The sequence below is a fragment of the Garra rufa genome, chromosome 22 (genome assembly GCF_049309525.1).
Source record: "Garra rufa chromosome 22, GarRuf1.0, whole genome shotgun sequence".
Taxonomy (NCBI): domain Eukaryota; kingdom Metazoa; phylum Chordata; class Actinopteri; order Cypriniformes; family Cyprinidae; genus Garra; species Garra rufa.
Genome location: NC_133382.1, coordinates 19838959 through 19855939, shown reverse-complemented (window position 1 = coordinate 19855939; position 16981 = coordinate 19838959). Strand labels below are relative to the sequence as shown.

The 16981-nt window shown below is 38.1% G+C and overlaps 1 protein-coding gene across 2 annotated transcripts in view; it reads left to right on the top strand.

The window, feature by feature from the left end:
* Nucleotides 1-1937: 1937 nt before the first annotated feature.
* mrtfab (myocardin related transcription factor Ab) overlaps nucleotides 1938-16981 on the top strand; it is a 48573-nt gene continuing 33529 nt past the window's right edge. The window contains exons 1-3 of one of the 2 annotated variants that reach the window (XM_073828205.1): nucleotides 1938-2051; nucleotides 2844-2914; nucleotides 10352-10550. In XM_073828205.1, coding sequence (XP_073684306.1) covers nucleotides 10427-10550 — 124 coding nt within the window. In that variant the 5' untranslated portion in view covers nucleotides 1938-2051; nucleotides 2844-2914; nucleotides 10352-10426. Of the gene's footprint in view, nucleotides 2052-2843; nucleotides 2915-10351; nucleotides 10551-16608; nucleotides 16842-16981 lie in introns of those variants that run through there. The other variant, XM_073828207.1, reaches the window with a different exon arrangement.

Sequence of the window (16981 nt, the reverse complement as noted above, 5' to 3'; positions counted from 1 at the left end):
GGTAGAGGAGTTTGTGGAAGTTTGTTTTGTACGCGCTTGGAGGATATCTAGGACTAGCTGTCTTAATTATTTGGAGGATGGTTTGTTGTTGTTTCTTGTACGTTTTTAAATATGTCTGCAGGACAGTGAATCCTGTACAAGGAGAGATGTGCCTGCTGAAGCTGTCAAACAGCTTACATCAACGATTGACCAAAGACAACGTCAACGCCCTGTTGTGAGTGGAAGGTGGGAGAGCCCCTGCCATGGGGACCGGAATTTTTAGGTTCCGGCTTGTCCATGATGGGGTGAAGAGACGATTGTGACCCGCCAGGGGAGCATGACTTAAAACCTCCGCCTTCCGTAGTGACCTCACCTGGTAGACCGGACGTGGAGTATTGGACTCCACAATTGGTCTAAACGGGGGATTGAAGGAGTGGAAGTCGGAAGACATCATGCCCTTTTTACAAATTAATATCCTTATTAATTCTTACACATTTTTAGTAGATGATCTAGCTCATAAATCTGTGTTTAACTCCTAATATAATTTGTTGTGTAATATTAGTAGTGGCTAGAAAGATGTCTTAATAGAAAATCACATGATGTTAGAATAAATTGTGCTCTGAATGAGATTTGTGCTTGTTGAAGTTTCTCTTTTCTCAGACACCCGAGGTCACACCTCAGGAGGTCAGGATGACCCTCCTGATTACGTGAGCAGTTGTGACCAAGACATCTGTGATCGGGACATCTATGACATGTGTTCTTGATAACTGATCAAATGCAAATCCCTTAGACTTGTATTAGTGAAATCCTGTTGATTTGGTTCTATTTTTCTAAGTGGCTAACTGTTAAGTGTGCGTGTATCAAGCCACACTGATAAAGAGTCTTGCCTGGCTAGGCAACCTTGACGATAGATAAGACCTCTGTGTGTGACTTTATGTGTGTGTTGAATATTTCACACTTATCTAGGTTCTGGACCAATCCGGATCTTCCTAATCTATGTATTGACGTAATTAGCAACCTCTGTTAGAGTATAATTACTGGTGTTTTGAATATGTACGCAGAGCGGCCTACGAACTCCATCGAGAGTGTTGAAGCTGACTTCTGCTGATGAAACTGCAAACTATTTTCTTCAGTAAACATGACTTCGATTGATTGAATCTTTGACTCCTGGTTTTTGTTCATCATATCTGGTCCTTGGGTTTTTACTGTAAAATTCCCCTTACACAGCTAAGGACCAGCATAAACCTGCTAAAACCAGCATCAAAACCTACCTAACCAGCATATGCTGTTTTTTTCAACAGAGTTGTGCATTGCACGTTTTTTGCACATTCACGTGATATTCGTCTCATATGACAGAACTCATTCCAGACAAGTTTGCCTTTAGAACCACTGCTGCCAGTCAAATAGTTTGTTAAATGATTGAGAAGATGTAAATACTTTTGCAAACTAGTCTAGGTCAATAATTATCAGATGTTGAGATTTACCCTTTGGGAAGCTATAACGGTGTCGTTTAGAATAGGGGCCTGTCCGAATTTACCCCAAATCCTATAAAGCCTAAAGGAAAAATGAAAACTTAACGAAACCTGGTGAGCACAAGTGATTCTAAACAAGCATGCGAAGTTTTAAGGAGATTGGAGCACAGCTGGCGCTATAAGAGTCATAAACGTTACAAAACATAATATTTCTATGGTAAACTACCTTAATTTTTTTCTTGCTAGATAATGTATTTTTTCATATGCTTAAATGCCTTAAAGCGCTTGAACCCCGGTGATCGCTGCTTGCAGCTATATTGTTATTTATCATTGTTTATCGTTTGTTATTTTTGCGTATTACTTATTTAATGTAAAGTTGTTTTGTTTTCCATTTTATTTTAATTTCAATTAAAAGCCCGTGTTGTTTTTATTTTGAACGGACTTTTATTTTCCGGAAGTGCTGTTACTGCGTTGACTGGCTTCACAGTCCTCTGCGGTTGTTGAACAGCAGAGAGTAGCCGGATGCCTCAGTACAGTTTTTTTGAGTGCATGAACACCTTTGTAAAGCTGAACGGTTGTTGCGTTTCACTTTGCGACTCGGTAAGTCGTTCAAATCAAACACGTTCGCATGTGAGTCCCCCTTTAGTCGGTGAAAGTTTAAAAATAGTAACAACAAGTAGCGGTATGTGACAATTCATCCGCTTCTCATGTATTGTTGCTCAGCGCACATTTCACTTGATCCACTAGTGTCTGTTACTACATACATGCAGCTGTCGCGACCAGGATCTGGCCTGCTATATCTGGCCTGTTTAGTCTCGTCTACCCTCTCAAATGTGATGATTTTTCAAATGTATGAGCTTCATACCAGCACAGGCTTGTCATTTCCTGCCATGTCGCATCAGTGATGAATGTGTAACAACAAGCGATAATAAGTGTTCTTAAGAAATATATGTCGTGGTTTGTTTATTCTCTAATCCAAATCAATGTTCCAATGCTGTACGTTAGATGTATGATTATACTATTTGTACCGGAATATATGAAGTATTTGATGGGCTTTTGCTGGGACACACCTACTAATCATCAACACATGCGGATCTGTCCATCTTTCCACTTGATGGACACAGACAATCTATCAAGTGACGTATTATATATGAATAAAATCTATCTGGTCTAATTTAGGTCAGTTTTTCTATGTGCATGCTCTTGAACTGCTATAAGCATGCATTTCTGATTATTATATAAGCATCTGCATTGACTGCTGCTATGCCAACATGTATCTGTAACTTCACGGCATAATTTAGCTGTCTGGTTTTTGGATATTGAGCAACGATAATGTGTTTGTATAGCCTACATACAAAGTTTCATTACAATACTGGTTCTCTTTTTCACAAGGCCTTCAAGATGCTCTCAAACCTTGAGTGGAAATGAAGCAGAAATCCATTACTGTGGATCTCATAATAAAGGTATTGTGCTTTTTTAATATTGATTTTTGATTTAGAAATCATGACAAATTTAGAAATTCTGATCTGCTCCAGAAGGGTGTGTCTGTCTATCCATGTTACGTTATGATGTCTGGTTAATGGGGTATGAGGTTACATCAATTGCTCAGGTGAAGGTTTATGTGTTTTTAGTATTATTTTTGTGGCTGATGGTTAAAGGCAGGTGTGGACCTGCACAATGAGGAATGTCAGAGAGGTTTATGTCTTTCCCCTTGTCAGTGTACTAGACCTGAACACAGCATGTCTGAACACTGTTTCTCAAATAAAGTTGGAATGTTCTTATAAGATTATACCATTTCTGAGATATATAAGGACTAGTGTACAGTCGTGGCCAAAAGTTTTGAGAATGACACAAATATTAGTTTTCACAAAGTTTGCTGCTAAACTGCTTTTAGATCTTTGTTTCAGTTGTTTCTGTGATGTACTGAAATATAATTACAAGCACTTCATACGTTTCAAAGGTTTTTATCGACAATTACATGACATTTATGCAAAGAGTCAGTATTTGCAGTGTTGGCCCTTCTTTTTCAGGACCTCTGCAATTCGACTGGGCATGCTCTCAATCAACTTCTGGGCCAAATCCTGACTGATAGCAACCCATTCTTTCATAATCACTTCTTGGAGTTGGTCAGAATTAGTGGGTTTTTGTTTGTCCACCCGCCTCTTGAGGATTGACCACAAGTTCTCAATGGGATTAAGATCTGGGGAGTTTCCAGGCCATGGACCCAAAATTTCAACGTTTTGGTCCCTGAGCCACTTAGTTATCACTTTTGCCTTATGGCACGGTGCTCCATCGTGCTGGAAAATGCATTGTTCTTCACCAAACTGTTGTTGGATTGTTGGAAGAAGTTGCTGTTGGAGGGTGTTTTGGTACCATTCTTTATTCATGGCTGTGTTTTTGAGCAAAATTGTGAGTGAGCCCACTCCCTTGGATGAGAAGCAACCCCACACATGAATGGTCTCTGGATGCTTTACTGTTGGCATGACACAGGACTGATGGTAGCGCTCACCTTTTCTTCTCCGGATAAGCCTGTTTCCAGATGCCCCAAACAATTGGAAAGAGGCTTCATCGGAGAATATGACTTTGCCCCAGTCCTCAGCAGTCCATTCACCATACTTTTTGCAGAAGATCAATCTGTCCCTGATGTTTTTTTGGAGAGAAGTGGCTTCTTTGCTGCCCTTCTTGACACCAGGCCATCTTCCAAAAGTCTTCTTGGCACTCCGATCCCGCAGCTGAATCCTCTTTAGGTGACGATCCTGGCACTTGATGGACTTTCTTGGACGCCCTGAAGCCTTCTTAACAAGAATTGAACCTCTTTCCTTGAAGTTATTGATGATCCTATAAATTGTTGATTTAGGTGCAATCTTCGTAGCCACAATATCCTTGCCTGCGAAGCCATTTTTATGCAACGCAATGATGGCTGCACGCGTTTCTTTGCAGGTCACCATGGTTAACGATGGAAGAACAATGACTTCAAGCATCACCCTCCTTTTAACATGTCAAGTCTGCCATTCTAACCCAATCAGCCTGACATAATGGTCTCCAGCCTTGTGCTCGTCAACATTCTTACCTGAGTTAACAAGACGATTACTGAAATGATCTCAGCAGGTCCTTTAATGACAGCAATGAAATGCAGTGGAAACTGATTTTAAACAGGGGATATTACTTTTAAAGATTAAAAAAATACCACTGGGTGGATTTTTATCATTGTAGGGTGGTTGTGTACACAAACTGCCAACACACATTAATGTTCAAACAACATGTAAAAGTTAGTTTTGCATCCGATGACCCCTTTAAGGGACGTGTCCTTTAATTGGTCACTAGACACGTTTCCAGTACCGCTTCATCTTTCAACAAATGTTTCTTTGTGAACTCTCCATGACACTGTGCCTTATTTACGAAACAAAATACTCTGGAAAATCCTCTGACTTGATCTGGGATGTCATTAAAAATAAACCATCCGCTTGTTTCTTAGGCTGGGATCCTTTTGATATCTGTAAAAAGATGTGAACGAGCTGTATAACCCAAATGCATCAAAACTAACATGGTTTCACTTCATTTGTCCTATTGATGACAGACTCAAGTGTGTGGACTGTCAGAAAGTGAACGTGCATCTGTATACTGTATCTACTGTACACAATTTGCACATCTATTTGCTTTTGATGTGACGCAACACTCGCATTCAGCGTATTCAAGTGATCAGCCATTAAGCTACTGAACGCCAGTGGACGGGGCCTATGTTGAGAAGATGACTATTCATCAATGCTTTGCTCTGGAGGCGGTGTTTATGCAAATGTTTTCGTGCCTGGGTGACGTCACCTTGCACCTCAGATCCAAACAAGCCATTTTTGGAGCTTGATTAAATAAATGCTTTGTTTAATGAGGAGGACGTTTTAAGCTATGAAACTTTCAGGATGTTTTAATGGTATAAAGACCTTTTATAAGCCAAAAGAACAAGGCAAATTTGATTTCTCATGTCATGACCTCTTTAAATACTTTTAAGTCAACTTGAAAGTTCCCTGAGGCCCACTGGTTGGTAATCACTGTATTAAACAATCTGCTGCAATGTAAACTGTTGTCTAATTGTGCTAACCATAGAAGTAATACAGAAGTACTATATTTGAACTACTAAGTTGCACAATACTGCCAATTAGGGGTTCTGATTTGCATTAGAATGAGAAGAGAGAAAGCATGGAGTGATACAGAAGCGGAACCGGTATGCTTTCGCATCATCATAAACAATATTTCACTTCATAGATCAGAATTAAGTCTTTCAGAGAGCCATGTGATAAGTTTGCCAGTTTTTAATATTAACATGTGTTATTGATTTTTTTTTTTCATGGCTGGCAGGAGACAATGTACTGTAATCTAATACAGCTTCTCAAAGAAAATGGCACAACTTGCCATGGGTCTTGAAACTCTGCTGTAATGTTAAGCTTACAGCAATTGGAAAACATTTCAATAGTCTCAGAAGGCTTGTCAAATATTAGGTAACTGCTTAAAAGAAAATAATTTCTTCTTTCCACTCCACCTCTCTTCTCTTGGGACGGGAGGGTGGGATTGGCGTATTGATAGACTCTGGATGCTGGTGAGCTCATAATGAAGAATGCATTAGCTAACAAGAGGGACAATGCTTGCACAAAGCAAAAACTCAATCATGCAGTTAGACATTGATTTTGGTTGTTCTTTAAGAACAGCATTCAGCAATACTTCTCTAATATGCAGATTCCATTAAATCACCACAAAGTCCACCCAAGGGATAGTCCACCCAAAAGTCTAAATTCTGTTTTCATTTACTCACCCTTGTTGTCTTTTCTTTTGTGAAACATATAGAAGATATATTGAAGAACATTCGCAAGTGAACAGTTCTGGTTTCCAATTGAATTACATACATTTTGCTTTTCAGCTACATATTAAGTCAAAGGGAAACCAAAACCGTTTGGTTGCTAACATTCATCAAAATGTTTTCTTTAGTAAGTGTGACACAATTTTCATTTTTGGCTGGACTATCCCTTTAATGTCAGTAGATGTGCTACATTACCTCACAAATGGAGAGTTACATAAGAGACTTGCATTTGTGAATGCCATCTCCACAGTTTAAATGCTCACAATGGCCATTGCCGTCATTGTGCTCCTTGTCAGATGATACTTTAAGTTGTTTTTAATGCCTCATTGGAAACTGCATCTAATGCTCAAATGTGGAGCCTTTACAGCTACAGGGATTGTCCCAGACTTCTTTCCAGGGCTTGTGCCAGCCTTTTTCTCCTTAATTCATTCTGCCCAACTGTTGGGTTAAAGAAAGAAAAGGACAATGAAAGCTAGCTAAATAAATAAATAGAAGGCTAAATGATAAAATCAGCAAAGTGGAGATGTGGACAGATGGGTGGATAAACAATTCAGATTAATCAACAGTTTGTGTGTGTTTACCCTCCAAAATAATAATGTCATCATTGCTCACCATCCAGTTGTTACAAGCCTCTTTGACTTTCTTTCCTTTGTGGAACACAAAATATATTGAACAATGTGCTGCTGATTGCTCATTTTTATACAGTTACAGTAAAACTGTTTGCACTACAAACCTGTCTGCTTATAATTAAGATAATACAATTACATAATATGGTAAGACACACCGATTTGCAGTATCAAGCAGCATAATGAGCTGTTTTGTACAGCTAAAAATAGCTGGATGCGGATAAGACTGTAAGCCAGCCCATAAAATTTACAAAAGGCTGCGCCATGAAATCAATAGCATTTTTCTAGAATCTTTCATTAGCTTCTTCTGAAATTGGATTGGGATGGGCGATATACCGGTAAACACATTTAACTGGTATAAATTGGTCAAACGGCAGATATTTTCAACTGTTGTCTCAATCCTACATGCTCATGTGATGTTGCTGTGCAACATAGTCACAAAAACTTAACGTTTGCATGCATTTTTAAGCATTGCAGTTTAAAAACAAGTGATTTTATGCTGTCAAAACGCAATCAGCAGTGAAAGAGAACTTATTTCGCTATATGTGCACGCTGTCTGAGAGGTTGAATGGTTAAATACACACACTTGTATGTGTCAAAATGCCCGTCTGTACAAGTATCCTCTAAAATGGTAATTTAGGTCTTATGTAAAAGGACTTATGACAAACAGCTGAGAACGAAAACACATATGTAACAGTATATTGGATCAGGGCAGCTCTTAAAGTGATAGCAGTCTAATATTCCTGCTGTCTGTCATTTGTTTCAAACAGCAAATAAGAGAAAATCTATCACTGCTTTTGACTAAATCACTTTTGTAACTTTAAAGGCTGTATCAGCGATTTCTAGCCTAAAACATAAGTGTCAATTTCAGCTTACCTTTCTTCAGGATCCGCTCGCTGACTGCCCCATAAATTGTCTGTGAAAAAACCGCGTCTCTCTGGTCAGCCTAGGGTCCGAGATATGCCAAAAAAACAATCGGTACTACCAACCTTTCCACACAAAAACAAACAGTGTTCCAACCAATCAGCGTCAGGGATTTGGTGTTGTGGACGTTCGCTCCGCCTCCCTCACATCCCTGCACCAGTAGGAAAGTCCACAACACCAAACCCCTGACGCTGATTGGTTGGAACACTGTTTGGTTATCTGTGGTGTGTTGATAGCGCCGATTGTTTTTTTTTTGGCATATCTCGGACCCTAGGCTGACCAGAGAGACGCGGATTTTTCACAGACAATTTATGGGGCAGGCAGCGAGCGGATCGTGATGAAAGGTAAGCTGAAATCGACACTTTATGTTTTAGGCTAGAAATCGCTGATACAACCTTTAATAGGAAGAAATATATATTTAATTTACACAGTGAAGAATATGCAGTGTTTTTATACATTTGATTACTTTATACAATGTATGTAGCATTTCTTATTTTTTTGTCCTATTGCTTGTAATTAGTTTCTTATTCTTATTTAATCGCTTACTGTTTTTTTTTCCTTTCTTTTTTTAATTTAGGCAAGTGTTAGTTTTTGTGATATTGACACTGGTAACAAGAATTGTGAAATGTATATGGTGTCAAAAAATTCGATACAATAAAGACCTTATTTAAAACAAAATCATGTTGAAGTGAAATAAAATTATTCATATTGTGATAAAAGTTTTGGTCATATTGCCCACCCCTAAATTGGATATTAAAGGGATAGTTCACCCAAAAATGAAAATTCTGTAATTAATTACTCACCCTCATGTTGTTCCAAACCCATAAGACCTTCATTCGTCCCAGAAAGGTACCAAGAACATCAATAAAACATACCATGTGACGTCAGTGGTTCAACCGTAAACTGCTCTTTGGACCCTTGTTGTCTGTGGAGGCTCTTGGATTTCATCAGAAATATCTTAATTTGTCTTCTGAAGATGAATGAAGGTCTTACAGGTTTGGAATGACGTGAAGGTGAGTAATTAGTGACAGATTTTTCATTTTTGGGCGAACTATCCTTTTAAGTATTTAGGTTTTATTAAAGGAGAAGTCCGGTGTGATATTGACCTAAAGTGTGTTGAATCATGATACCGAGTGTGAACTTACTCTTCATAGCTCATCTCCGCTTGTCCACTGCAGTCCGAAATCTGGCGTTAGTTAGCCGATGCTAACAACAGGTTGTCAATGAGGGTGAATAGGGCATCGGACAAGCCATGTAAATAATTCACTGTTTTACACCATTTACGAGGCACAAAGTAGCGCCACACTTCATTGGTAGACTTCCAAGGGCCCTGACATTTAAAACGAGACATTGAGAACTTTGAAAAAGCACTGGTAGTTTATTTACAAGAAGATTTATACAGACATTCCCCTTAGTAAATTTACCGGTCGCCGTCATCTTGAATTTAGTCACGATAAGTCGAGTGACGAGCACGAAGGAAACTACAACCTGATAAGTTGATAACCTGATAAGTTCCTTCCTGCTCGTCACTCGACTACAAGTGATTTTTCAAAGTTCTCAGTGTCTCGTTTTAAATGTCAGGGCCCTTGGAAGTCTACCAATGTGTGGAGATACTTTGTGCCCTGTAAATGGTGTAAAACAGTGATTTATTTACATGGCTAGTCCGATGCCCTATTCACCCTCATTGACAACCTGTTTTTAGCATCGGCTAACTAACGCCAGATTTCGGACTGCAGTGGACAAGCCGAGATGAGCTATGCAAGGTAAGTTCACACTCGGTATCATGATTCAACACACTTTAGGTCAATATCACACCGGACTTCTCCTTTAATACTATGCACTGTGGTTATACCATGGTTTTTCTTGCTGTTTTCATTATCAAATTAGCCAAAATATTAAACAAATAAATATGCACAGGGCAGCAGATGTGTAAAACTGTAAAATAGTCTCACTCACAGGTTCGACGACCATACAGTCGCTCTTTGTTCTGTCGAAAAAAGGAGACCAGACAAAGCGTTTTCCAAAAATCTTCTAAATCACTTACTGCTGGAGGCTTTGAGTTCTCCACCTGATGTTATTTTACATGCTTGTGTAAATCGCTGCCTCCAGCCATATTGGAAGACACTGAGAATATGTGAGTTCCAATGTGAGTTGCACAATACTTCATGTCTGAGCTTGTGGTGTTTGTTCTGTATATAACATGTAACACACCCACAGTGGTTTCACTGGTTTAAGTAAGCGAGTGATTTAATATAGGTTAATGGGACATGCAAGGCACAATTTTTCCTTTAGCGCACACTGTGCTGCATTTACTTAAAAAGGACATTTGTTTAGGGTGTGATGTCTGTATTTGTCCTCTTTCAAAATATAAAGATGCATCATGTTAGAAAAATACCCTCCGTTCTTGTTCAGCAAAGCCTTCGATGCCCTTTATATCTGCTTTATGTCTGACTGTGTTTTGCAGTTTCTAATTCAGCCTCGTCTCTGTAATTAACCTGTCACAGGTCTGACTGCTTCACCCACCTGTCACCCTGGCAGCGCAGGAAGCCAAGCGTGGGGAGGAGCTAAGCCCTGGCAGCATGGTGTCTGCCGTTGGGAACGGCTCTGTGCCCAGTCCTCAGAGCGAGGCGGTGACCAGTGAGCTGCAGGAACTCTCTCTGCAGTCTGTACCAAGCATACTGCCTCTGAAAGAACGCAAAAATGGTAAGTTACAGCACACTGGTGCTAGTCCATTATCCAAGTTATACACACAATCTGTCCATTCAGTATCTCATATATATATATATATATATATATATATATATATATATATACACAGTGGTGGCCAAAATTATTAGAACACTAGTATTTTCACCAGCTAAAAATGGATTTAAGTCATTTATTTTTATCTAGGGATGCACCGATCCGAATCGGCCGATCATGCTTGCGCGTTTTGTCAGTAAAGCCGGTTCTGTAATCAGCGGTAAATGCCATCAGGTGCGTGATTTCACGTTGAGCCGTATATACTACACACAGCCGTTGTTTACCGACGAGCTGCGCAAATCAATGTTCATTATCAGTGTGAAAGTTCGTGAAACTTACGAACTTTACGGATCGGTGCATCCCTATTTTTATCTTTTGTTGTAGTGTGATGTAGGAAATATCAGTTTACATTTCTAAACATTAATTCTGCCATTAATGGTAATAACCCAGTAAGATTTTTGTTCGCACAAGGAGTCTGACAACAGCCAGTGCTCCACACAGAGATCTGATCTCATCATCACCCAGTCTGTCTGGAATGACATGAAGAAACAAAACAAACTGAGACAGACTAAATCCCGAAGAACAATGTCTCTAAGATGCTTCAGGAGACCTACCTGCAAATGCACCTAGGGCCAAAGCTGCTTTAGACGCAAAGGATGGTCACACCAAATGTTGATTAGTTTAGTTAATCGAAGTTAATTGATAAAGAAAATCTATTTATGACATTATTTTTGACAGCATCCTCATTTTACAACTTTAAGCACCTAAAACTTTTCACAGTACTGTAGCTTTGCAGGTAGGTTTCTTAAAGCATCTTGGAGACATTGCCACAGTTCTTATGGATTTAGTTCGTCTCAGTTTTTTCTGTTTCTTCATGCCATCCCAGACAGACTCGATGCTGAGATCAGATCTCTGTGTGGAGCACCGGCTGTTGTCAGACACAAATCTCAAACAAAAATTATCACAATTAATGGCAAAATGAATGTTTGGTAATGTAAACTGATATTTCCTACTGACACACTACAGCAAAAATAGAAATAAAACCTTAACCTAACTTTTTTAGCTGGTGAAAATACTAGTGTTCTAATAATTTTGGCCACCACTGTATATATAAATGTGTACATATTTAAAAGTTTATAACCACTGTTCAAATGTTAGTTTTTTTAGTGCTTTTTCAGTGCTTTCGCTTAGTAAGGATGCATTTGGTTTGATCAAATTGGACAGTAGAGATTGCTAAATAAGGTGAAAAATATATTCTAATAGGTTTTACTTTTTTCTTTGTAGAGGTAGACTGCGTTTTGTTAGCCACTAGGTGACTAGATAAAGAATAACGGTAGAATTTAGTGGTGTGGAGTTGTAATGTCTCTCATAACAGCAGGATGTACAGCAGCATATGTTCTGTGGATGTAAATATAGGATGATTTTCTAATTAGATTTAGCACACAATAATGAAATAATTAGATTAGTTGCAATGTTACAATTTTGTGCAGAAACGTACAAGTCTGAACAGGGGACAACTGAAAAAAAAACAAACAAAGAGAACGTCTTACGCAATTACCTTTATTTCAGCTGCTCTTTGCTTTCTTTCCAATGAGAGACATTGGGTGCTGTAAAATGGAAGGAAAGAGCATGATGTTATGTATTTATTTATTTTGGACACTGTTTACATTGAAAATATGGAGGGTTTTCAAAGCCATGGTGATTTTTTGTGTTTTTTTTTTGTTTTTGTGGGCTGTTCATTTTTCCTTCCTTTTGTTCCCTATTTCATTTGCAGTGCTGATTTATGAGTCAATTTTTTGTGCGTGCGTGTGCTAAATGTGGCGTTAGTGAGCAAGGAAATTCTGGAAAAAAGTCATTGTGCAGGTCTCTGATTCATTATGTTATATAATATGCAGGTTTTTTAAAATAAAGGAGTGAATATTGAGGCCCTGTGGGAGTAGGGTGGCTAGGAAGAGTACATTGAAAATGAAATGGCCTGGTAAAAGGATTGTCACCCAAAACCCATGATTTACTCACCCTCAAGCCATCCTAGGTGTATATGACTTTATTCTTTCAGACAAATACTTATTATACTTATGTAGTTATATTTAAAAAATGACCTGGCTCTTTCAAGATTTATAATGGCAGTTAATGGCTGTCGAGAATTTGAAGTCCAAGAAAGTGCATCCATCCATCATAAAAAGTGCTCCACATGGATCTGTGGAGGTTTAATAATAAAGGCCTTCTGAGGCAAAGCAATGCGTTTGTATAAGAAAAATTCCATATTTAAAACTTTATAAACCATAATCTCTAGCTTACTTTTTATGTTTGATTGTTTGAATTTTTATGATGGCTTGACGCACTTTGTTTTGCTTTAAAATCTCAACACCCATTCACTGCCATTATAAAGCTTGGAAGAGCCAGGACATTTTTTAATATAACTCCAGTTGCATTCACCTGAAAGAAGAAAGCCATATACACCTAGGATGGCCTGATGGCAAGTAAATCATGGGGTGATTTTCATTTTTAGATGAACTATCTCTTTAAATCTGTGTGACATGCAGAAGCACACTTCAAAGTGTGTTCGTTCAGCTCTCTGATATACAGCAGACACTCTGTTCGACTTCAGGAAGCTTAGAGGAAAGGTTGATTTAGAGAAGTGAAGATTAAACAGAGCCAGTAGGAAAACACACTGCAGCATGCTGTGATTTCACTCCAGACTGTGGATGCTACATTTTCATTATGAAAAATCTGTGGGATGTTATTATGTAAGGTGTGTTGTGGTATGTGGGTGAGTGGTGGGATGTTATTGCTGTTTTTGTAACTCTGCCATTCCAGAACTGCAGGAATGCCAATAAAGAGTTAAACTCCCATGTAACAGCACCTTAGAAACTCATGGCCTGCAGTCACCACTCCCTTCTTTCAGTTTTCAGCCCCCCAAGCTGCACTTCATTGAAGTGCATAGTAACAGACATGTTAACGCAGGACCATTTTCTTCTCCTACACAAAACAGAAGTGATTGCTGTTAAGGCCTTTGTAAAACAATGGTGGCTTTTGCATGCATTTAGCATTAGCAAGTATATACAGATGCACAGACTTTTTTTTTGCAACATAATTTGACAAAAATAACCACCGAAACTGCTATTTATCAGATGTTTACTTTTGGAAAAAAAAGCAGGCAAAGTCTCTTTCAAGGAAAGTCTGTTCACTTTGCAGCCATATTTGCAACGCCTCTGGGAAGCTATTTCAGGAATCCAAGACCAAGTTCTATCTGCATGAATGGGAAAATCCTGAAATCTCAAAAACTGCTTACCACAATCAGATTTAAATTACTTATTTCAATTTACCAACAAAATCCGATATTAAACTGTCCCATAAATGTTGTTTCATTTGCTCAAATAGAATTAAAGAATGAAAAGTTCACCCCATGATTTACTCACCCTCAAGCCATCCTAAGTGAATATGATTTTCTTCTTTCAGATGAATACAGTCGGAGTTATAGTAAAAATGTCCTGGCTCTTCTAAGCTTTATAATGGCTGTTGAAGTCCAATAAAGTGCATCCATCCATCATAAAAAGTACTCCTCATGGCTCTGGGGTTTTAATAAATGCCTTCTGAAGCGAATCAATGCCTTTGTGTAAGAAAAAATATCCATATTTAAAACTTTAGAAACTGTAACCTCTAGCTTCCGCTAATTGTTGTATTTGCGTTCTTTATATACACCAAAGATGGCTAAGTAGTTTTTATTTTTGGGTAAACTATCCCTTTAAATCTGTGTGACATGCAGAAGCACACTTCAAAGTGTGTCCGTTCAGTTCTCTGATACACAGCAGACACTCTGTTTGACTTCAGGAAGCTTAGAGGATAGGACGATTGGTTCTTATGACTTTACCAACATTGTCTTTCCATATCTGTCTTTGATGCAGATTTTATTAGATATAATGTAAATGGCTGATATATTGACAGTGGAGAGATCCCATTTACAGTTGATGCACACATAATCTGTCTCAGATGAAATTTGCTCTAAGAAATTACAGGTAAATGAAACTGCACAGCAAACTCACTGTCTGTGGAGAAGTATTATCGGAATTCAAACGTGAATAGAAATTTGCATTTCTTATTTGATTATTCAAAAAGTATGGAAGCCTGTTTCCACTACTGAATTAAAAAAAAAAGGTTATTGTAACATTTTATCTCGCAATTCTGACTTTTTTCCCTCAGAATTGGATGATATACAGTAAACTCGCTATTGTGAGTTATAAAGTCAGAATTACAAAATATGAACTTTCAATTCTGACTTTTTTCTGACTTGCATGATATAAACTCACAATTGTGAGAAATAAAGTCAGGATTATAAGATAAAAACTCTAAATTCTGACATTTGTACTTGCAATTTTGAGTTTATATCACGCAATTCTGAGTAAAAAGTCAGAATTAAGAGTTTATATTGCAATTCTGACTTTGTAAACTCACAATTGTGAGTTTACATCACCCAATTCTGAGAAAAATGTCAGAAATGTGAGTTTATATCTTGCAGTTCTGACTTTATAACTAGCAATTGCGAGTTTAAATCACACAATTCAGAGAAAAAAAGTCAGAATTGTGAGTTTGTATCTTGCAGTTCTGACTTTATAACTCGCAAATGTGAGTTTACATCACCCAATTCTGAGAAAGAAAGTCAGAATTGTGAGTTTTAATCGCAATTCCAACTTTATTACTTGCAATGGCGAGTTTGTATTACCCAATTCTGAGAAAAAATGTCAGAATTCTGAGTTTGTGTCTTGCAATTCTGACTTTATAACTCGCAAATGTGAGTTTATATCACACAATTCTGAGAAAGAAAGTCAGAATTAAGAGTTTATATTGCAATTCTGACTTTATAACTAGCAATTGCGAGTTTAAATCACACAATTCAGAGAAAAAAAGTCAGAATTGTGAGTTTGTATCTTGCAGTTCTGACTTTATAACTCGCAATTGTGAGTTTATGACTTTATTTCTCAGAATTGCGAGTTTGTCTTGCAATTCTTACTTTATAACTCACAATTGCAAGTTTGTGTTATGCAATTCTGAGAAAAAAAGTCAGATTTGCAAGTTTATTTCACACAATTCTGACTTAATTTCTCAGAATTTGCGAATTTATGTTTCACAATTGAGAAAAAAAGAGTTGTGAGATAAAGTCATTATCCTTTTTTATCTTTTCATTTAGTGGCATAAACGGGCTTCCATAAAAAATGACATTCCTAAAATAAAAAAGGAACTTGATGTAATTGTAAAATTGTTATATTGAGAATTGAATTTAAAATTTTAAATTGCAGTTCAATTCCTGTTTTGGAATTGAATTTATATTGAGGTACAAAATAGGATGCAGAATTGCAGTTCATATTTATAGTACATTTTTATTTTTGATTTTAATTTGCTATTTAAAATTTGTATTTTTGTCAGTTTTAGACTAGTTTGTATGGAAGTTTTCATTTTGGCCAAGAATTTATATTTTGACAAGCCAAATGTAGCAAGACACTACATGAACAAATAACTTCAGTGAGTTTGGAGGTAGTTTTTCGACACGATAGTCAACAGTTGTCGAAATGAACAATGTGCTGCTCAAGTAATCACTGGGAACTGTTTGAAGTGAAGACGTTTGGACGAGGGAACAGAGGCTTGAGGAAGGACGTGTGTTGGGTAGCCGTCCTGAACACTTGATTGCATAACTCTGTGTACAGAGCAGAAATCCTGCCTTCCAAAAAGCAGGCGGTCAGGAGAATGACAGGAGGCGAAAGGTGACCTGGAATGTGTTTTGGCTGTAGTTTCTGGCTTGTAGTTCACACACTTTTACTTCTGTAGTAAACGAGTGACCTCAAATCAGGACACAAAGTTCTGTCCCTCCTCCCCTCTCTCCTGGAATGAAAAAAAATGGCTTCAAGGAGCAGGAAAACTAGCAGTTGCTCAACACAGCTGAAAGCCGAGCCTGAAAGCAGCACTTAAGCAGTAATAAGGAAGAAACTGGCTCACATAGACACAAACACTTGTGCTAACACACCCACATCTGTAGGGCGTGCACACACACGCCGCCGCGGAGGAAGGTGAGGGGCATAGACACACCCTGCTGTTCTTGGATCTACTGCGGGAATTATCTCTCCGCAGAACAGCCCGGAGTTCAGTCATTCAACTTCTTTCAGCTTGTTGTGTTGTCCTGGTCTTGAAATGGATTAATAACGCGTGGCAGTGATTGTATCTGTATCCTTCTGCACTGGAAGGATATGGCCATACATTCAGGTATAGTACTTGCACGTTTGGATTTATTTATTTATTCTTTAATGTTAGATGTTTTCTGATGTGAACAAAGTCATGTTGAGGTGTGGTAACCGTGGTTGAGGTTTTACAACTTTGTTTAAGCCTGCTGTTTGTGAAGTCCT